The sequence below is a fragment of the Pinus tabuliformis genome, chromosome 5_1 (assembly GCF_031772625.1).
Source record: "Pinus tabuliformis cultivar Carrire ecotype Pingquan chromosome 5_1, CPIR1, whole genome shotgun sequence".
In the NCBI taxonomy this organism is placed as follows: domain Eukaryota; kingdom Viridiplantae; phylum Streptophyta; class Pinopsida; order Pinales; family Pinaceae; genus Pinus; species Pinus tabuliformis.
The window spans coordinates 878,497,782-878,519,824 of NC_142305.1; the positions used below are offsets into that span (position 1 = coordinate 878,497,782).

Consider the following 22,043-nt stretch of genomic DNA (forward strand, 5'->3'; position numbering starts at 1 on the left):
TGGCTGGAGATTATTTAATCGTCTAACAATCCATTTAACGGCCCACATAGAGACATGGTGGCATGGAGGGGAGTTTATTTAAGAGGGAACGCCTTACAGCGTAATAATATAAAAAATAACTAAATTAGTTTATATTTTAAATTTTTATTTGTGAATTTATTTTGTTTATGATTTTATTTATAATAATGAGCAAAAATTCTCATTACTACTCACTAATTCAACATTATAATAATATAGATGTTGTTAATTTAGCAAGAGGATTTTTCTAGGCAATGTGAAGGTGATATGTAAGTATGTATGTCTTCAACTTGGAGTTGACACATGTCTCTATTAAAATAAAAATAAAATATTCTCTAAATAAATCCACTTATGTGAATATCAACTTCATTTATATTTAGAAAAAAAATGTTAAAATAAATTTTTTAATGTTATATATGATAAAATTATCCAATGTAGGTTATGAATGAAATATTTTAATATGAATTAATATTGACTTATACTTAAAAATATATAGTATTCAATAATATAATTTAAACAATGAAAAATACACATTATTTTTTTGCACTGTAAAATAAGTTTACACTTAAGAAATTTAATCCTTCTCAACTCATGTTAAATTCGTGCTTAAAATAAATCTCTACTGATACTAAACTATTAGCAATATATAATATATTTTGTATTAATTTATAATATTAAAATATAATTTTTTGAATTATAATATATATATATATATATATATATATATATATATATATATATAGATAATATTAATTTTTCTCCCTTAATTTATGTGAACATGAAATTAAATGACATGCCTAAAAAGGAAAATGAATCGACAAGGAGAGGCGAGGAGACAACATTGTATAAAAGTGAAAAAATTAGAAACAGTGAGCAACACGCAACACTTTGAGCACAAAAATATGTAACGATTACTCATTAAGTACATCCAATTTAGACTTCAATTTTGGAACTTCTCGAAGGACCTTTTGTTTAATTACCAATGCATTGATTATCGAGTTTGGTTTGAATTTCACATCTTTCTTATAACCTTATATATTTTGTTTATCAATTTTTCTAAATTGAATATGATAATATATTTAAGATTTGTAAGATTTGTTGTTGGGATGAAGGCATTAATTCTTGCATTAAATGTTAATGTAGTTTTTGAGGAATGTTGAGATAGAGTTGGTGGAGGTGAGGGGAGCGGAGGAGAGGGATACCATTTGTCTGGGTGTCAAGTCGGGAGCACCCAAGGGAGTCGAAAAAATGAACTCATAGTATGGGTGCGCCTAGATGTGCGATAGGCGCCCACGTTCGGTTAAAGGCAACTCAGGTGGAGCGTTCAGTTAAAGAAGACTAGGAGGTGAGACATTCGGTTATGTGTGACCCCACCATCGGTTAAAGGTGAATCAGTCGATTATGTGTGACAGATGGGTGAGCACATATAGCGAGCACACTAGCGGGTGGGCGCGCACCCATTGCAGTGAGTGATCGTGTGGAGGTGACCGATGGTCCGACAGGGGAGTCATGACCAAGGTGACCAGTGGACGAGTCATGCGACAGAGGAGTCATGATCGAGAGGCGACGGGTGAGTTGGTTGGCTCAAGTGAGCGAAGTGCGAAGTGTTGAACTTGTGTTGGAGTCGGTTAAATGATGGGAAAGACAACCCATGAGGTGGACACACCGGTTGATATTCTGGATGGGAGTGTTGTGTTGATGGGCAGGTTGACTACACGTTGGGCCGACCCATGGGAAACACCAAATGACACATCCCATGAAGAGCGTATATATTGAGGGGATTTATATGGAGTTCGACCATTAATTCTTCCACTTTTTCAACACATGGACAAGTGCGAAGAGAAGAGAAGGAACAAAATCACAGGGTGAGGAGGCTGAGAGTTTGGCAGACTGCAAGGCGGAGGCAAGGAAAATTTTGGCAGGCATCTTGGGTAGCGTGTTTGGGTAGGCCACAAGTGGGGTGCGGGTAGACAGTGCCACTGGAACTGTGTTGGGCGATGCACCCGCCCAATGGGCATGCCAGGGAACAATGCACGACATATTGAACTGGGCGAACTATTGAACGAAGTTGTTCCAATGGAGTTTGGAGGTCCGGGTGGTGAGGCCGCCATGTAGTGAGGTTGGGACATAGTGTAGCAAAACAATGTGATGGGTCGACAGTGTTACGATAGGGAGAAACGCTAGAATGATAGGAGTTCCAAATGCAGGCATCGTTCTTGGCATCGTTCTAGGGAGAGGTGTTGCACGCTTGGTAGAGTTGGTAGAGTGTTGTATGACATATTGGGCAGCACGATTTTGGGGTTTCTGGGTAGGCAGTGCAGACCGGTGGCAGCGACAGCATGGTGGGCAGCGCTGCAAGATCCGAGCACGATTGCTGGGCGAAATCAGAAAAGTGTCCAGGCCGACCTTGTGTGGCTGCGTGGACTTATGTAAAGTTGTAAAATATTGTAATTGAAGTAAATTACATATTTATATTATAGTTGGGTGGACTTAACTAGGAGTTGCCCCTCCCATATAAATGTGTGTAACTTGTGTTATTGATGATTTGTGATTTCGTTGCATATATGAAAGATAAATGACGAATGTTATTTCCACTACATTGTGAACACTTGTATAAAATTGGTTAAGTGTTGAAGTAGGCGTAGTCCGAGTAATTTAGTATTGGTCAACATAAAAAGTACGGTGGTGTCGCACCTGGCTATGTGTGGTTGAAAGATTACCACCTGGATAGGGCATGACAGATGGTATCAGAGTGAACCCATCATCGGTTAAAGGTGACTCATTCGGTTATGTGCGATAGGTGGGTGAGCATGTATAACAAGTGCGTCGGTGGGCGAGTGCCAACCCATTGCGACGAGCGACTGTGTGGAGGTGACTAATGGGTGAATCGTGTGATGGGTGAGTTGTGACCAAGGTGACCGGTGGACGATTTGTGCGGTGGGCGAGTCGTGACCGAGAGTTGATGGGCGAGTTGGGTTGCAAAAGAGTTGGTCGGCTCGAGTGAGAAAAGTGCGAAGTGTGGAACTCATGTTGGAGTCTGTTGAACGATGGGCAAGCCGACCCGTGAGGTGGACACGATGGTTCGCATTGCAAATTGGAGTGTCCTGTTGATGGGCAAGTCGGTTGCATGTTGGTTTGACCCATGGGAAGCACCAAACAACACATCCCTTGATGGAAAGGAATTTGATGAAGAGCATATATATTGAGGGGAGTTTGACCATCAAATCATTCACTCATTCAACACTTGGACAAGTGCAAAGAGGAGAGAAGGAACATAACCGCAAGGCAAGGAGGCCGAGAGCTGGGCGGACCACAGGGAGGAGGCAAGGGGAATTTTGGCAAACAACTCGAGTAGCGTGTTCAGGCAAGTCGCAGGCGGGGCATGGGCAGACAATGCCACCAGCCCCATGTTGGGCGTTACACCGACCCAACGGGCAGACCAACTAACACAACATGACGTATTGAATTAGGCGAACTATTGAACAAAGTTGTGCCACTGAAGTTTGGAGGTCCAGGTGGTGAGGCCGCTGTGCATTGAAGTTTGGCTGCATTGAAGCAAAATAGTGCAATGAGAAGACAGTGCTATGATGTGCATAAACGTCAGAACGATAGGAGTGTCAAACGCAGGCAGCGTTCTAGGTAGAGGTGCCACACGCTAGGTAGAGTTGGAAGAGTGTTTCACAACATATTGGGCATCATGATTTTTAGGCTTCCAGGTAGGCAATGCGGACGGGTGGCAATGACAACATGGTGGCTAGCGCTACACGACCCAGGCACGATCGCCGTGAAAAATTGGCAAAGTGTGCAGACCGACCTTGGGTGGATGCACAAACTTATGTAAAGTTGTAAAATATTGTAATTGAAGTAAATTGCATATTTATATTATAGTTGGGCAGATTTAACTCGGAGTTTCCCCTACCATATAAATGTGTGTAACTTGTGTTATTGATGATTTATAATTTCATTACATTTATGAAAGATAATTGAAGAAGATAAATGATGAATGTTATTTCTGCTACATTGTGAGCACTTGGAGAAAAATTGTTAAGTGTTGAAGTAGGCATAGTTCGAGTACTTGAGTATTGGTGTAAAGAAAAAGTACGGTGGTGTTGCACCTGCCTATGTGTGGTTGAAAGGCTACCATCAGGATAGGGGCGTGACACCATTGACCACCATGGGCCCCTCTCAAGCTCATTTATTTGAGGATAACATGTAGAGTGCACATGCATCATTGGATGGTAATCACAAATAGTGAGTTGGGAGGCCCGCTCTATAATGAGCCTCTTTTCCTTGATTGTGTATTAACATTGTCCACTCGAATGTTGACCCTCATTCAATTCAATCTGTTTTCCAAAATGGAAACAAGGGGGATATTTTCATAATAAGGGAATGTTTCCCAATTCAACATTTCGTAAAGGAGATTCAACCTAGGACATAATTGTTACTCTCTTGGATCGACGAGTGATTTTTCTTCTATTGAACATTTATAAGTTGGTGGAAGGGCTAGGCCCTCATGGCCATGCTCCTTCCTTCCTCTTTCTTCGTTGCTTCTGGTTGTGGTCCTACTTGGAAGCCTCCCTTGCTTTGGATGTTCTTTGCTTCAAGGGAGGTGAGGCACTAGGTGGCTTTAGCAAGTTGTGGGTTACTTCAATTTTGGGTTTTTCCCTTCCCTATTTTTATAGGTCTTCTACTAGCTTGCAAGTTATATTTCATGCTTATCTCTCTTTCCATGCTCCATATGATCCCTTCACTACATTATATTTCCACACGGTGAATTTCTAATCTCGGTGAATATACCATGTTAAAGAGGTCGGTGTCGTAGAGGTGCAAGAGGTCATGATGGCCTCAAAAATGTACAACCTTGAGCTTAAGCATATGAAATCACAAATTTCTATAGGGAGCACACTCCATTGGTTGTGTAACAAGAGATTGAGAACATCAAACATGAAGTGGTAGGCGAGCAAGTGGATTATTTCAATTATGTATTTCTTTAGGCCATCGTTGGGTAGAAACCTAACTTGGGCACTAAGAGAGGAAGGAATAACCAGTATCTTCTCACTATGGAGCTACATTCGAGGCTCAAAAAAATGACGGGGAAATTCATGTTTGAAAGAAATGCCAATCAAGAGGAGCTCCTCCATAGGATGAAAGAACAACATTTACTATACAAAATTATGGACCAAAATATTCAGTGCATTGAGAAAATACTTCTTCAAGATCGCAAACTTCTTCCCCCTAATGATCTTGCTCCTCTAACACAAGGAATTTGATTATCTGGGTCTGTTCAGTTGCATAGTTTCTAATGTTCATGTTATCTAGTTATGTCGTCTTGTCTCAGCGTGTAGCCCTTGGTTTTATGTTGCCTGTTAAGTTAGTCTATAGGGCAGATCAACCCAAGCTTTGGTTTTGTTTTGGCAGATTTCTTATGGATATTTTGATCATTTTGATGGAACTATGCTCAAGCCTCAAGTTATGTCATTGGTTTGATTTCTTGACTGGAAACCACGATAGTATGAGAAGCTTGTTATGCGATGTAAATTCATATATGAACTTATTAAAAAATAGATATATTAATTATTTTTCTTTTTATCTGAAATTTAATTTTTATAAATAATATATAGTAATAATCAATAAAATAAATTATTAATTCACATGAATTGAAAAAAAAAACATCATAATATACAACATGTTCTTTCCAATAAAAGGAGTTAGGTTCAATTAACATTGAGTGTGGGCATAATTTATTTCCCCAAGAGGCCCACAATTAGTCGTTGATATTACAACCCAATGTGGTAAAAAAAATTCACTCACTCTCACAGTGATAAATAAAATATTTAGATGTTCACATGACTTAATATAATTTCATATTAACATTAAAAAAAAAAGATAAAAGTAATTAAAAAAAAGAGCATAAATGAGATGCTTAAACCTTACTTTTCAAAAATATTTCAACAGTAGATTTAAATGAATTATTTGAAGATCTATTTTAACTAATTTATGTTGATATCAACTTCATATATATTTATATATAGAAAGAAAACATTAAAAAAAATATTTTATTGTTGTACATAATACAATATTCAATGTTTAGATTAAAAAAAGTTAAAAAATAAAAAGTAAAAAATATTAAGTGTTTTGTGAGAAAAATAAAAGAGAAATGCCTTATTCATTCAATTCTTAATATAAAATTAATATATGACATTTAAAAATATTCACAATAATAAAAATTTCAATGTAAATCATGAATAAAATATTTTAAGATACAAGATTAAGTAATATTCACCTATGTTTAAAAATATATTAATAAAATAATAAAAATAAAAAAAACTTTTTACTATGAACAATAAATTCTAAAAATAATATTTTTTAATATATATGTTATCTAAAATATTTAATATCTATTATGTATATATTATATATGTTTATAAAAGAATATATATAAAAATAAGTAATTTCACTATTTTATATTTTATTCTTTTAATCATTTTTTTTATCGGATAAATATTTTTTGAACTTATAAATTTAAGTTATTATTATATATATAACATTCCAAAATATAATTTACAAAATGAAATTGTAAAATTATATATATATATGAATATATGAAAGATGCCACTTTTTAAAATTTTGTAATATAAAAGATAAAGAAATTTGCAATAATATCTATTCTGATTAATAAAACAATAATATCGATGGAAATTGAGAGAATGATGCGACCAACTGCTAATATGCCAAAGAAATTTTAAGGCCACACACCAAAAGACGACAAACGAAGTTCTCAAATCTATGAGTTCAGTGAGATGGGAAAGAAATTAGTGATGCAATCCAACACATGCCACTGCGTGTGATGTCACTAAATTTTTAGTATCAAACCCCACATGATTCATGATTACCATAAATTGTAAGACACTCTAGGTACATGCAAGTCGCTGAGACAACACTTAACTTTGTGATTATGGTTACACTGATACTACTTACAATATATATTTTATTTTAATGTCAATGATCATTAACATTGAAATAAATATATTATAAAATATAAAATATATTTTTAATCAGACATCGCCTGATATTGTGGCTCAATAGCAAGCATGCTATAATGGTTTATATGTATATCTTTATAGGTTCTCTCTGTCCTCCTCACACGGGGGCTATATCATGTCTTACAATGCTCCTCTCCATCTGCAAAATGTCTCTTCTGAGACATCTGTAATGCTGTCTGTTATATTATCTTAATATAATCTATCTTGATTTTTTCCTCTGAAAAAAAAAAAAAAAATGTATATCCTTATATTTTCTCAATATAATATATGCTGATTTTCACTCTGAAAAAAAAAATATATTTTTAATCAGATATAGCGTGTGATTGACAAAAAAAATATTGGGATATGATTCATCATTGGTTATGATATACGGGATGAGAATAAATACTCGTATATAGTTCATAAAAATAAAAATATAAGATTTAATAAGAGAAAATAGAATAAAATATGCGTTATAGTTTATAAAAATGGGATATATTATTTGGTAAACCCACAATCCTAATTAAATTGTTTAAAAAATAAATTTATTGAATGATAGGTGTCAATAAATATATTGAGGAAGCATTAGGTCATCGCAAATAGGGATTTCTTTATATTTTTTATTAAAAAGGAAAAAAAAATATAAAAACAACTTGAAAACTAAAGTTTTCAAAACATATTACAATTAAAATAAATAAAAGTAGATATTTATATAATTTTAAATTACTTAAATTTTGATTAATCGCCAATTTTATTACACTGTAAACTTTTATATTTTGATATAAATTATAATTTAAAAAAAAATTAATGAAAAACTATTAAATACTTATGTATTTATTAACATAAGGTCAATATCTAATGCATTGAAATGTTTAAGATTGCCTAACTCAAATTCAATTATTATAGCTATCACGCTTCCACAAATAAATTTTTTATTTATTTATTATAATACAGCAATGTTAGTTTTTCTACCTAAGCATTATTACTATGACTTACACATTACTGGATGCATTCAAACCTTACCAATACTTACACATTGCTACTTTGTTATATTCATGGTTTGATATATATGTTGTTATATTCGCATTCATATATATCCACTTACGTTCCCCACACTCATGACTTCAATGATTCAATATACATTATACCTTAATTATATGTGAATGAAATAGACATAATCCACGGCTTATGGAAAAGATTAATCGTTGACCACGCAATATATATGGTTGTATGCAATGTTGATCATGGAATGTTTATTACATATCCCGAGAGATCGGGTTTGATCGTTTGTCCGGCCACCGTATTCTCGGACCAGGTGTAAGCATCCTCCATCGTCCATTTGGAAAGATGTGTGGCAGATGGCAATCTTGCCATGTGCGTCCTGTACATGGCCCTGACTCCTCGGCCTTGATGCTTTTCGCGCCAGAGAACCTCCACGGTAAACCGGCAATCGAATGGTTGACAATTCCTTTTGCAAATCAAGGGTTCTCAATGAGCCACGAGCCGGTGACCTTCTGGAGGGTTTATAACTTGTCTAAACTTTCGGGTTGCCATAATGTTTATTCCATTTCCTCCGCCTCGTTCCAGCTCTGTAGCCTCATGGTGCTCCGCCACATCGGTCTTTGGCCTCAGGCATGCAGATCGGGCCACCATTCATCCTCATTGCTGTTTGAAGATAAGATACCGTGTTGCAGAAACCAGGTGCAGCTCGGTTATGATTATTGTTTAGTTTCTTTGCTCTGGATTCCTTACAGTTTTAATACCAGGTTTATATGATGCTAACATCGTGTAGTTTTTTTGTGCAGGAATGGAATCCCTCCGCCATAAGGGACGAGGGTTCTTCTTCTCCTCGTCTTCCTCACCGACAGGTAAGTTTCAACCCCACTTACCGCCGCTATACATACAAGTTCTGTGTGGTTAGGGTCTAAGTTGTGTTCGTCCGCTTGACAGGGGTTCTGACAATGAGTCCCGAATCTGTTCCCTGCACAAGCTCAGGGTCTCCTGAAGGCATGTAGTGTTAACCTTTTGTATATTAAAACCCTTCGCTAGGACTCCGAGGGTTGAATTACTGTGGCTCATGAATGATTTACAGTTCTGTCTCAGACACAGTACTGACATTTTATCTTTTTTGAAAAATAGTCTAATATTATTTCTTGAGCTCGGCTTCGGCTCTAATGGTTGTTTAGTCTTTGTTGTATATGGATATAGTGACTTTACGACCGTCTGGTCATTTGTTCCAATGGGCCGTGCCATTTGCTTTCCAATGAACAATATATATTTTCCAGGTCTTTTATTGAATGTTTGAGTTTTTACCACAGTTCAGATGAATGAACCTACGGCCATTCGACTCCGGCCTGGTTACCTCCACTGGCTGAGCGTAAGCTCCCGCTGCAATGGTTACCAGGTCAGGGTTTCACCGGCTATAATCCGCCTGAGAGAGCTTGTAACCCTGGTTACCCTGCTCTGTCCTCGGCGTCCATGCTTATGTTATACAGGAATGGTGCATGTTTTATTTCAGCGTTTACATAGTATGATTAAAGTAATATGAATGCGTTCTGTTTCAAATACCCCGTTGAGGCTCTCCTCACGGCTTTACACCGGGGTTTCTATATTTAACACCTTTATTCATTCGAGCGTTTTATATATTACAGCGTGAAGGAAGACTCCAGTTCGACATTGCTGTGAATGTGAATGTATAAGCTTTAATATTCAGATAGTCTATAGTTTCCTTTTTGATGCGGAACACTTGTGTCCATTACATCTTAAAATGTTGCTGTGTAATGTTTCATGGTTCGGTTCTTGAACGCGTCTTAGGGTTTCTCAGTAATCTTTACAGAACTGTATATTCTCGTTTAATAAGGAGGCCTGTACGTTTGGTTTAGCTTCTTATTTGCTAAAGGATGCAAAACATTTGGAATGGGTTACGTTTTTTCCCTATCGCAGGCCTATCACTGCATTTTCTCTTATAATACAAAAGACTGCATTCTATGTTATAATACGAAAGACTGCATTCTCTATTATATGCAAAAGACTGTTATAATAAAAAGATTTATGTTCTTCCTTATGCTCAGTTATGAATGAGTAGCTAGTATCGATCTCTGTTTATAGAGTTATTCTTGTTTTTATGTTATTCTCAGGAAAGGAATAGCTAATATTAATCTCTGTCCGAGTTAAAGAAATTAACCTTCTTTACATCTTATACTTAAGAAAGAACAGCTAATAACCGTCTCTGTCTGTGTCATAGAAATTACTCATCTTTATCATACATTCTCAAGAAAGTAGCAGTTATTACCAGTGGTTTTTCCTTCAACACAGAATAATAACAGAAGTATTTCTAGTAGATGTGAGCATTGTGAGCCATACCTGCTCTTCCGCAACCTACTTGTTATTGCTTGCCAAACCTCCCGACCGTAGGAAGACTTCTCTTTGATCTTCCACCCCCAAGCAATTGCAGGTCCTACTCGACCGCAATAACACTGGACTCGCCAGTAACGCTATCTGATCCTAACCAGACTTAGCGTGTACAGGAAGTTCTTTTCCTCATGCCATCTGATCCTAACCAGACATAGCATCCCAAAAGAAAAATGTTTTTCCTCTTTCCTTTTTTCTGTTTTCCGCCTGTCTCTATTATATACTCATACGTCTCCCAACAAAGATACCGATCGAACACGCGACCTTCAATCCTATTCAGTCTCACGCTCTTCCATCAAAGATGCCCCGACCAGCATCCCCTCGTTCAATTTTACAGGAATCAAGAATCGGTTCAATAACTGATTCAAGAATCGGTTCAACAACTGATTCGTAAGTTTTTTAATTTAGAATTACTTTTTACTCAGGGTAGTTGCAAATAGGGATATGACATACTCCCCCCCTTAACAGGAACACCGTCCTCGGTGTTCATCTCTTGTTGGAACTTTAGATTGTACTCAATGTATAATCATCTAATCCACACACAATGATGATCCTTCCTCTTTGGAATCCAAGATTTTATTCCAATTAATGACAATACCCGAAACAATAATGATATAATCATAAGAAATATCATTAGTTATAAGCATCAATAATCATAAGCATTCGTAATTGCAAACTATGCAACTTTTAATTGCCACCACTTGGCCCTTATTCATTCATGATAACAATTTTCTGTGTCAACTTACCATTACTTACCATCTATTTTGAAAACCATGAATACTTTCATGTAAGCATTTTAATAGTAGTTGGAAATCTCTTCATTCCTCCACGGTAAGTAATTCCTGTAATATATGACTAACAAATAAATTGCATTAGTCACTATATTTTGAGTCAAATGAAATATTTTTTTGACTATCAATTCAACTGTGCAATGCTAGATGATTTCTAAATCACAGTACTTTTACAAGTACTTAAAGAGCACTAACACCAATCATCAAATGATAAATCACTGCTCACGTGCACACTGAACGAATTCTTACTAAAGACATCCGCAAAGTGCTTCTAGATGTATCAAAAGAGCACCTAGCTCTAAAACAATCAATCACTGCATCATTTGAAAATGGTCTTAGTCCCTACTAAGACTTTCACAAGATTAATAATATGATAAAGGAATTAAAATTTCCAATAATTCCTTATTGAGTACTAAATTCATTTCCTGTTAAACGTGCATAACATATTTTACACAACTATATATAGAATTCATCTTTAACATATCATATAGCTGATTCGTTAATTTCTTTAACTATGAGTACCATAAAGGCTAAAGAATTCCCAACCCATGGGAACTGGTTTCCATAACCAAACCGAGTCATTTTCACATCCAGACAGTTTCTTTGATAGAGACCTTACCAGGTCTAACATGGAATTTCACTGGCCAACCAGCTCAAGAATTCCAGGGAGAATGAATCTGGGCAGACAAGTACCATCAACCCCTCTGGGCAGGTAGCTGCCATCAACCCAACTCCGGGCAGACAAGTACCATCAACCCCTCCGGGCAGGTAATTGCCATCAACCCAACTCTGGGCAGACAAGTACCATCAACCCCTCTGGGCAGGTAACTGTCATCAACCCAAGCACTTGCAGGTCCTACTCGACCGCAATTACACTGGTCTCGCCAGTAAACGCAGGTCCTACTCGACCGCAATCACACTGGTCTCGCCAGTAAACGCAGGTCCTACTCGACCGCAATCACACTGGTCTCGCCAGTAAACGCTATCTGATCCTAACCAGACGTAGCGTACACAGGAAATTCTTTCCTCTTATGCCATCTGATCCCAACCAGACATAGCATGAATATTTCTCTTTTTTCATCTCTTTCTCAAAGTAATTTACACAATGAACCATATGAACATTATCTTTAGCACAACAGACATGCATGTATACCATGCATTTACACTTAACCCCAACATGGGTCCACAACATCAAGATTGATGGGAAACATATCCATCATACACGTTGTATGCATGCAAATTTTCCAAATAACATAATTCATGCATATCATATAACATCATTCTTTCTCATTTATAATTGCATTTCACATTGCAGCAATTTACGTGATGAGTTTTCTTGTTGCCATTAAGCTACCACTACTTAATCCCATCAGCAACGTTAGTTATAAATATGCATCAGTTAACACGTATTCCATTTCCAAGAATGTTCATGCATACAATATTGTCATGTATAAAAGCATATGCAAATACTCATTAATGTATAAATGTCAACAACAGTTGAGTTAATAATCTAAACATTTCCAATTTTGCCATAGTCTGTTGTTCCAATTCAAATCATCATTAATGGAGTATTAGCTTACGTTTACTATGTCTAGCTTTAGTCATGCATTGTTAATGTAATTAAACATAATCTCTCTAATAAAGATCATAACTCTATATCATAATGGCTAATCTTTGTGCATACCATTGCTTATCATATAAGCCTTTCTTTAATGTATGCAACCCATATTCCTTTCACTAGAATACTACCAGCATTTCATACAATAAACCACATACCTCTTTCTTAAAGGAAGTCATTTTAATCCTCATTTCTCTATCTTCCGATGTGAGGGTTTCTCAAGATTCCCTTTTCAAGAAATTATTAAAGATATCTATCTTTAGGCATAAAAATCAAGATACAAAAACAAAGTTTACTTATCCTTTATGTATCAAAATCAAGCAATCGACACAGCTCATCCAACAAGACAATCTCTCCAAGAGATTATTATTTTCAAAGAAGCTAGCATGACCACTTTCTCTAAGTACACACCGACTTAAAATTTCAAAGTCACAATAGCTACTCATATGCAACATGTGTTCTCCTAACACAATTACTTTACTTCAATGCACATAGTTCTTTTCATGAAACAAGTAAGGATTTTGGTTCTTGTATGAACACTATTCTAATGTGTCTTTAAGGAAAGAACCTCTATTTTCAAGAAAATTCTCATAAAATCCTGCATCTTCATACATGAAGCATGCATACTCTTAGGATGAGACTATGTTTATGTATATATGTAATATACTCTTTCCTCAGGAAGTTACTTTGGCCATATTTAGCAAGATTTTATAGACAAGAGACAAGCATCTCACATACAAGACTCACGTGGAGTCTTCCCAATAAGAACTACTTATTTGCTTTATTAAGAAAGCATACAAAATAATCAATCTTTAATTGCATGCTTTAACACATTTTCTTTACCAAGAAAATCTATAAAAGAACCATTCTTTTATTGTATGCATTCAAATACTTCCTCTACTAAGAAATCATATAAAACATTCATACGTGTTCTTCAAGAAAGTGAACAAGACACTTATCTTATGCATAACTTAACAAGTTAAACCACCCTTACCGGAAGCAATGGCTCTACTTTATGCAATTAGAAGCATAATCTCCTAAGTGTCACACACGCACCAGAGTTACCACTTGATGCTAGATGCAACAACTATCATAACAGTACTATGTGTCCATTTCAGAATAATAACTTCAAGGAGGCATTACGAAAATCATTACATCAATACACTATAGTTATCATTTTCCAACTCCTTAAGCATGGTCAAGGGAATACTCACATGCACATCAAGCGTTATCTAGTCATTTCCAGACTTAGAGTTTTCTGCAAGATTCCGATACCCAGAGCTTGCTCTATCTAGTCATCACCAGGCTTAGCGATTTCTTTTCCCATCTCCGTCTGTCCCTACAGCACGGTCTTCTTCCTTCTCCTTGCTTCCTTTTCCTTTGGAAGCATCTATAGCTGGGGAAGGTAGTTAGAGTTTACTGACAACTGTATTAACACAGGTAGTCTATTTATGAGTAATTATCATATGTAACTATACCATAAATGGATCCTAGAAATGTTACCCACCGAACATGCCTCTCCAATTAGGTTCACACTGGAATGCAACATGCATAAGAAATCCATCATTCCCATAGTAGAGATAAATTCAACCATCATTAAGGCTCCAATGGTTTTTATCTCTCAACCAGTAATGATAAACACATACCATGCTAATGGATTTCACTTAATTAGAGGGCAATCATCTTTAAATCTATTAGGACATAAGCATATACTATTCATCATGCATTCCCATGGTGAATAAAATTAAGAACTCTTCTCATAAACAACTAGAACTATAGCACAGAGAGAGTAAGAATCTTCACACACACATTCCATGCATGCGACATCAATCAACTTCACTTGTTTACGGATTGTAGCAATCTTAGTCCAATTCAATTAATGCATATAAGTTCCATGGGTTAGTCATACAACACTAACCAATCTCAACTACCAATCATCTTCATGCATCCATGATAAGACTGAATCAAAGTTAGTTATGACAATCAAGTCTCGCTGCTTGACTCATTGCATGTTTTTTTTTTTCTTTTTTTTTTTTTTAAAACAATTTTTCATCCTATTCAAGGATGTTTCCCCTGATTTATATTCATGCATTAGCCTATTAAGTTTCGTTCATTGTAATTTCAATCTAGTTCAATTTATGCATCATTGTTATTGCCATATTTGCAAATTAAAACTTGGTAGTTGATTGTCACTTCCTCAATGAGTGTTCAATATTGTTCTTAAGTGCGACAAAAGTTTCATTGTCTTTTTCCTCATCAGGAATCCAATGTTATGAATGTAGTTATGCAACAACTTATTACCTACTTCTCAAAGAAGTTATAAACATGAATCACACCTGTCATACCAAAAGTAGTGTACGACACAAATGAATATGCGAATGATTAAACTCATACCTGAGTTAATGCCTACTAATGGCGTACTTCAATATCCTTTCCGCTTACCAATTCCCAAAGGCGCCAGTATTGCAACCTTTAGCTCTGATACCAATTTGTCACGCTTCCACAAATAAATTTTTTATTTATTTATTATAATACAGCAATGTTAGTTTTTCTACCTAAGCATTATTACTATGACTTACACATTACTGGATGCATTCAAACCTTACCAATACTTACACATTGCTACTTTGTTATATTCATGGTTTGATATATATGTTGTTATATTCGCATTCATATATATCCACTTACGTTCCCCACACTCATGACTTCAATGATTCAATATACATTATACCTTAATTATATGTGAATGAAATAGACATAATCCACGGCTTATGGAAAAGATTAATCGTTGACCACGCAATATATATGGTTGTATGCAATGTTGATCATGGAATGTTTATTACATATCCCGAGAGATCGGGTTTGATCGTTTGTCCGGCCACCGTATTCTCGGACCAGGTGTAAGCATCCTCCATCGTCCATTTGGAAAGATGTGTGGCAGATGGCAATCTTGCCATGTGCGTCCTGTACATGGCCCTGACTCCTCGGCCTTGATGCTTTTCGCGCCAGAGAACCTCCACGGTAAACCGGCAATTGAATGGTTGACAATTCCTTCTGCAGATCAAGGGTTCTCAATGAGCCACGAGTCGGTGACCTTCTGGAGGGTTTATAACTTGTCTAAACTTTCGGGTTGCCATAATGTTTATTCCATTTCCTCCGCCTCGTTCCAGCTCTGTAGCCTCATGGTGCTCCGCCACATCGGTCTTTGGCCTCAGGCATGCAGATCGGGCCACCATTCATCCTCATTGCTGTTTGAAGATAAGATACCGTGTTGCAGAAACCAGGTGCAGCTCGGTTATGATTATTGTTTAGTTTCTTTGCTCTGGATTCCTTACAGTTTTAATACCAGGTTTATATGATGCTAACAGCGTGTAGTTTTTTTGTGCAGGAATGGAATCCCTCCGCCATAAGGGACGAGGGTTCTTCTTCTCCTCGTCTTCCTCACCGACAGGTAAGTTTCAACCCCACTTACCGCCGCTATACATACAAGTTCTGTGTAGTTAGAGGCTAAGTTGTGCTCGTCCGCTTGACAGGGGTTCTGACACTGCGTCTCAAATCTGTTCCCTGCACAAGCTCAGGGTCTCTTGAAGGCATGTAGTGTTAACCTTTTGTATATTAAAACCCTTCGCTAGGACTCCGAGGGTTGAATTACTGGCTCATGAATGATTTACAGTTCTGTCTCAGACACAGTACTGACATTTTATCTTTTTTGAAAAACAGTCTAATATTATTTCTTGAGCTCGGCTTCGGCTCTAATGGTTGTTTAGTCTTTGTTGTATATGGATATAGTGACTTTACGACCGTCTGGTCATTTGTTCCAATGGGCCGTGCCATTTGCTTCCAATGAACAATATAAATGTATTTTCCAGGTCTTTTATTGCATGTTTGAGTTTTTACTACCGTTCAGATGAATGACCCTAAGGCCATTCGACTCCGGCTTGGTTACTCCACTGGCGGAGCATAAGCTCCCGCTGCAATAGTTACCAGGTCAGGGTTTCCACCGGCTATAACCGCCTGAGAGAGCATGTAACCCTGGTTACCCTGCTCTGTCCTCGGCGTCCATTATTTATACATATGTTATACAAGAATGGTGCATGTTTCATTTCAGCGTTTACCTAATATGTTTAGAGTAATATGAATGCGTTCTGTTTCAAATACCCCGTTGAGGCTCTCCTCACGGCTTTACACCGGGGTTTCTATATTTAACACCTTTATTCATTCGAGCGTTTTATATATTACAGCGTGAAGGAAGACTCCAGTTCGACATTGCTGTGAATGTGAATGTTTAAGCTTTAATATTCAGGTAGTCTATAGTTTCCTTTTTGATGCGGAACACTTATGTCCATTACATCTTAAAATGTTGCTGTGTAATGTTTCATGGTTCGGTTCTTGAACACGTCTTAGGGTTTCTCAGTAATCTTTACAGAACTGTATATTCTCGTTCAATATGGAGGCCTGTACGTTTGGTTTAGCTTCTTATTTGCTAAAGGATGCAAAACATTTGGAATGGGTTACGTTTTTCCCTATCGCAGGCCTATCCCTGCATTTTCTGTTATAATACAAAAGACTGCATTCTCTGTTATAATACGAAAGACTGCATTCTCTATTATATGCAAAAGACTGTTATAATAAAAAGATTTTTGTTCTTCCTTATACTCAGTTATGAATGAGTAGCTAGTATCGATCTCTGTTTATAGAGTTATTCTTGCTTTTATGTTATTCTCAGGAAAGGAATAGCTAATATTAATCTCTGTCCGAGTTAAAGAAATTAACCTTCTTTACATCTTATACTTAAGAAAGAACAGCTAATAACCGTCTCTGTCTGTGTCATAGAAATTACTCATCTTTATCATACATTCTCAAGAAAGTAGCAGTTATTACCAGTGGTTTTTCCTTCAACACAGAATAATAACAGAAGTATTTCTAGTAGATGTGAGCATTGTGAGCCATACCTGCTCTTCCGCAACCTACTTGTTATTGCTTGCCAAACCTCCCGACCGTAGGAAGACTTCTCTTTGATCTTCCACCCCCAAGCAATTGCAGGTCCTACTCGACCGCAATAACACTGGACTCGCCAGTAACGCTATCTGATCCTAACCAGACTTAGCGTGTACAGGAAGTTCTTTTCCTCATGATCCTAACCAGCCATAGCATCCCAAAAGAAAAATGTTTTTCCTCTTTCCTTTTTTCTGTTTTCCGCCTGCCTCTATTATATACTCTCATACGTCTCCCAACAAAGATACCGATCGAACACGCGACCTTCAATCCTATTCAGTTTCACGCTCTTCCATCAAAGATACCCCGACCAGCATCCCCTCGTTCAATTTTACAGGAATCAAGAATCGGTTCAGTAACTGATTCAAGAATCGGTTCAACAACTGATTCGTAAGTTTTTTAATTTAGAATTACTTTTTACTCAGGGTAGTTGCAAATAGGGATATGACAATAGCTATTTTTAATAGATATGATTTCAATGACATTGTCTATTCTTATTGTTTATTATCAAATTAATGTTGTTTATTATTTTTGGAAGGCCAATATCCAATGTATTGAAATATTCAAAATTGCCCAACTCAAACTCAATTATTATAGCTACTATCAATAGATAGGTTTTCAATAGCATTGTCTACTCTTATTATTTATTACCGTCAAATTAACGTTGTTTATTATCTTTGGATTATTAAAATTGTGTGATTGAAAAAAACAAAAATCAATGAATTGAAATTGAAATGTTTTATTATTTTATTTTTTTCAATTTATTTAGCTATTTTAAATGAATTTTATTAAAAAAATATTTGAATCTAAAATTTAAACTATTATTTTATATTATATATATGTATTAAGATAAAAAAAAAAAAAAAATATAATAAATTTATGAGAAAAATGAATGAGCTATAAAACTGTTCACACATATTTTATTATTATTATTGATTATCAAATCAATCATTGTTTATTATATTTTGATTATTAAAATTGTTATATTTTGATTATTAAAATTGTGTGATTAGAAAAAACCAAAATCAATAACCTAATTAAAATTGAAATTGAAATTGTTCAGACATATCTTATTATTATTGATTATCAAATCAGCATTGTTTATTATTTTTTGATTATTAAAATATATCTTATTATTATTGATTATCAAATCAGCATTGTTTATTATCTTTTGATTATTAAAATTGTGTGATTGGAAAAAACCAAAATCAATAACCTAATTAAAATTGAAATGTTTTATTATTTTTTTCAAATTTTAAATAAATTTTGAGAAAAAATATTTGAATGTAAAATTTAAATTATATATATAGAAATTTCAAAATCATTTATATATTAAAAAATTATACATAACCATACAAAAATAACAAAAAATAATAAATAAAATAAAAAATAAAAAATAAAATGAGAAAAATAAATAACCCATAAGACAAGACAGTTAATCCATATATGTGAATATATGTATATATTTCACGATATTCAATACCTCACCTAAACTTCCAAAAACATATTTATATTTTAGAATATAACCTACACAATGGCAAAAGCACATTTTCATGATCAAATTTGTCAACCTCGCTTCCCTCTAAACCTGGAAAATAAAAAGTTGCTCAATCGTCCCCAGACTCTCTTTCACATGTACGTAACACCAAATCAAGAGGTGGTGGCAGTGTGATAAAGATCATGGCTGCCACCCTCGCTGTGCTGGCTTGTATGGTGTACAATATTTCATGCCTCTTATCACATAATGTAAATACTAGACTAAAAGATACCCTCTGAACCAACGCGAAGACTCTACATTACTGTTTCCATTTGTGACATCCATGGAGAAAGTTGCCCTCAGAGCCACTTCGATTTCGTCTCTCCACTGTAAAACCTGTTTGCAATTTTTCATCCCAAAAACAGAGCCCAAAATGATTTAACAATGCCACCCAGAAAATATATATTAACTTTACACATGTAAATATTCTTTCGAATGGAGTATTTTTACTTGAGAAGAAAAACACATAAATTGAACCGCAGAGAAGAAAACGATACCAATCATAAACAGTAGGACTGTTGGGCTCTGATTTGTCGAAATTTTCATATCCAATTGATTTGGTATTGATGTTATTCCCGGGGTGGACCACGTTTTTCCATACATTATCCATGATATATATCGAAAATTTATGGGACAATAACTAAATTAATTATTTGACATACCATGATATATATTGAAAATTTATGGGACAATAACTAAATTAATTATTTGACATGACTTGGTTAGATTCTTAAAACATTCTAAAATATACAATCAAATTATGGTTAAACATATTAAACCCAAAACCTAATATGGATATTAAACCTTAAACATAGTAACTTCTAAAATATTCTAGAATCTGCAATCAAATTATATACTCAAACATACCAAACCAAACCCAAGACCTAACGCAAATCAAAACATTCACATGACTCACAGGAAGGGGATGGAGAAGAGGCCGCAGTTGGTGAAGATGGCGGACTCGCAGAGCTTTCCATGGATACCGAGCGTTGAATATAGAATTTAGGCTGCTTTCCTTTCGCACCATTTACCTCACTCCCTTCCCCTTCACTCATTTCATCAACATCATGTGATTACAACATCTAATATATATATGGCTGGTTAATGATGTTAATAATAAATAACAAATCCTACTTAGTATATTTAGTTTAGTTTTTGGAGTATCAAGACCTTATCCAAATTACTCCCAAAATTACCAATTCACTATGGTTATAAAAAAAAAAAACACCACTAAAAAGAGTTACCTCCTCCACGGGTAGGGCTGAGATTGAAAGTGTTGCGAAGCCTTCTGAGGCCGATGTCTGGCTGCGGACCTCCGAGAGTGTCATCCCATATCTTACCCAACATTATCGCTTCACTTCTTAGTGAAAACCCAGCTAATTTTCAGTCCCAGTCTACTTTTCGAACCAGGAAAACAGGCATCCAGCTTTTTCTCTTCATTGAGTTTGTGTATATAGTACAGAAGTTTAGAGGTCGGTGAGGGAAAGGAATTAAATATGGATTTACGTACAGAGAAAGATAAAGATGACAAGCCTTAGAGAAGGGCAGTCGGTCACGGCAAATGGGTGTGCGACTTTGGCGCGCAGCAAGCAAGTGGTGATGTGACTGGAAGGCGTGGATTGAGATCATAGAGACATAAAGGCAGGTGAAGGTAACCCATTTCTTTTTACAGAACCTACAACCTTATCCAAATCGTAAGCTTGTCTGGTCTGAATCAGATCACCTCCTCACCTCACATCACATCACATGAGCCTCTCTTGGCTTGAATATGTGGGCTTCACTGAAATGGCCTTCCCTGTGGGCTCTGTGATGGAAATTCGAATTATATTCGAGTGCGTTGAATTTCATCCTATGCATTTTGGATTAATTATTTTATTTTTTTCGAGAATGAAAAAACATTTTCAATTCATTGATAAAGAGAGATGTGTGATGGAAATTCGATTTATATTCGAATGCGTTGAATTTCATCCTATACATTTGGAATTATTTTTGGTTTATTTTCGATAACGAAAAAACACTTTCAATTAATTGATAAAGAGAGTATATTGGTACACTTTTTAGTATATGAAAATTAATAGAGTTTTATTATCAGTTTTGTACAAAGAGATTGTAATAGACTTGGGTTAAAAGTTTATGTAATAAAAGTTTTGGTAAAAAGATTTGAGAAGAGGGAGACCCTAGAACTGGATCACCTCCCCATGATGGGAAATAAAGGTAAAATAAAATCACCACTTATTCCAACTTAGATGTTGGGCAAATATCTAGTGGACATGGCTTCTTGTGTTTATGGCTAACCAGAAATTGGCAAAGACAATGGCTAAGGCTTTGAAAAGACAAAAGGATATTAATTGACATTTATTTTATGAAAATAAAGGAAATTAGGAGAAAAGGGAGGTGAAAGGTCACGGGTGCATGTGAGGAGGAAACTTGAAGAAAATTAGAGACGTCATTAATAAAAAGGCATCAGAGCATCATTAGGTAGCTTTTGGTAGCTTTTTTGTCATTTTCGGATAGCCATGGTGTGATGGAACTTTTTTCGGTTGGAGCTTTGGATTGTAAGAAGATTTTGGATCCGGGTGAGGCGGTCGTAGGAAATTCCCAAAGGCATATGAATCTCTTGATTTGTAATGATGAGATACATGGTAAAGCCT

The 22,043-nt window shown here is 35.7% G+C and overlaps 2 protein-coding genes across 4 annotated transcripts; one reads left to right on the plus strand and one right to left on the minus strand.

Annotated features, from left to right (window-relative positions):
* Positions 1 to 15,407: 15,407 nt before the first annotated feature.
* Positions 15,408 to 17,459, plus strand: LOC149167625 (uncharacterized). 2 transcript variants are annotated; one of them, XM_089431568.1, is made up of 3 exons: positions 15,408 to 16,144; positions 16,249 to 16,311; positions 16,394 to 17,459. In XM_089431568.1, exons 1-3 carry the CDS (start codon positions 15,791 to 15,793, stop codon positions 16,400 to 16,402), a joined length of 426 nt encoding a protein of 141 aa, XP_089287694.1. In that variant the 5' UTR covers positions 15,408 to 15,790; the 3' UTR covers positions 16,403 to 17,459. The 2 variants fall into 2 exon arrangements, with proteins under 2 accessions (XP_089287694.1, XP_089287693.1); XM_089431567.1 differs by having other exon boundaries at positions 16,249 to 17,459.
* A 1,880-nt stretch (positions 17,460 to 19,339) lies between these two features.
* LOC149167626 (dormancy-associated protein 1-like) lies at positions 19,340 to 20,867 on the minus strand. 2 transcript variants are annotated; one of them, XM_089433057.1, is made up of 3 exons: positions 20,637 to 20,867; positions 20,309 to 20,437; positions 19,340 to 19,728 (listed from the first exon to the last, which is right to left on the minus strand). In XM_089433057.1, the coding sequence occupies exons 1-3, from the start codon at positions 20,737 to 20,739 to the stop codon at positions 19,652 to 19,654; spliced, it is 309 nt and encodes a 102-aa protein (XP_089289183.1). In that variant the 5' UTR covers positions 20,740 to 20,867; the 3' UTR covers positions 19,340 to 19,651. The 2 variants fall into 2 exon arrangements, 1 of the variants encoding a protein (XP_089289183.1); XR_016260948.1 differs by lacking the exons at positions 20,309 to 20,437; positions 20,637 to 20,867 and adding an exon at positions 19,890 to 20,302 and having other exon boundaries at positions 19,686 to 19,728.
* Between the last annotated feature and the right edge of the window lie 1,176 nt (positions 20,868 to 22,043).

What these genes read in the sequence shown, in the direction of transcription:
- LOC149167625 (XM_089431567.1), top strand. Translation starts at nt 15,791, where the DNA reads ATGTGTGGCAGATGGCAATCTTGCCATGTGCGTCCTGTACATGGCCCT. An exon ending in TACCGTGTTGCAGAAACCAG is followed by an intron (nt 16,145 to 16,248) that starts GTGCAGCTCGGT and finishes TTTTTTGTGCAG; the next exon opens with GAATGGAATCCCTCCGCCAT.
- LOC149167626 (XM_089433057.1), bottom strand. Translation starts at nt 20,739, where the DNA reads ATGTTGGGTAAGATATGGGATGACACTCTCGGAGGTCCGCAGCCAGAC. An exon ending in CAGCCCTACCCGTGGAGGAG is followed by an intron (nt 20,438 to 20,636) that starts GTAACTCTTTTT and finishes AAATGAGTGAAG; the next exon opens with GGGAAGGGAGTGAGGTAAAT. An exon ending in CTCTTCTCCATCCCCTTCCT is followed by an intron (nt 19,729 to 20,308) that starts GTGAGTCATGTG and finishes AATTGCAAACAG; the next exon opens with GTTTTACAGTGGAGAGACGA.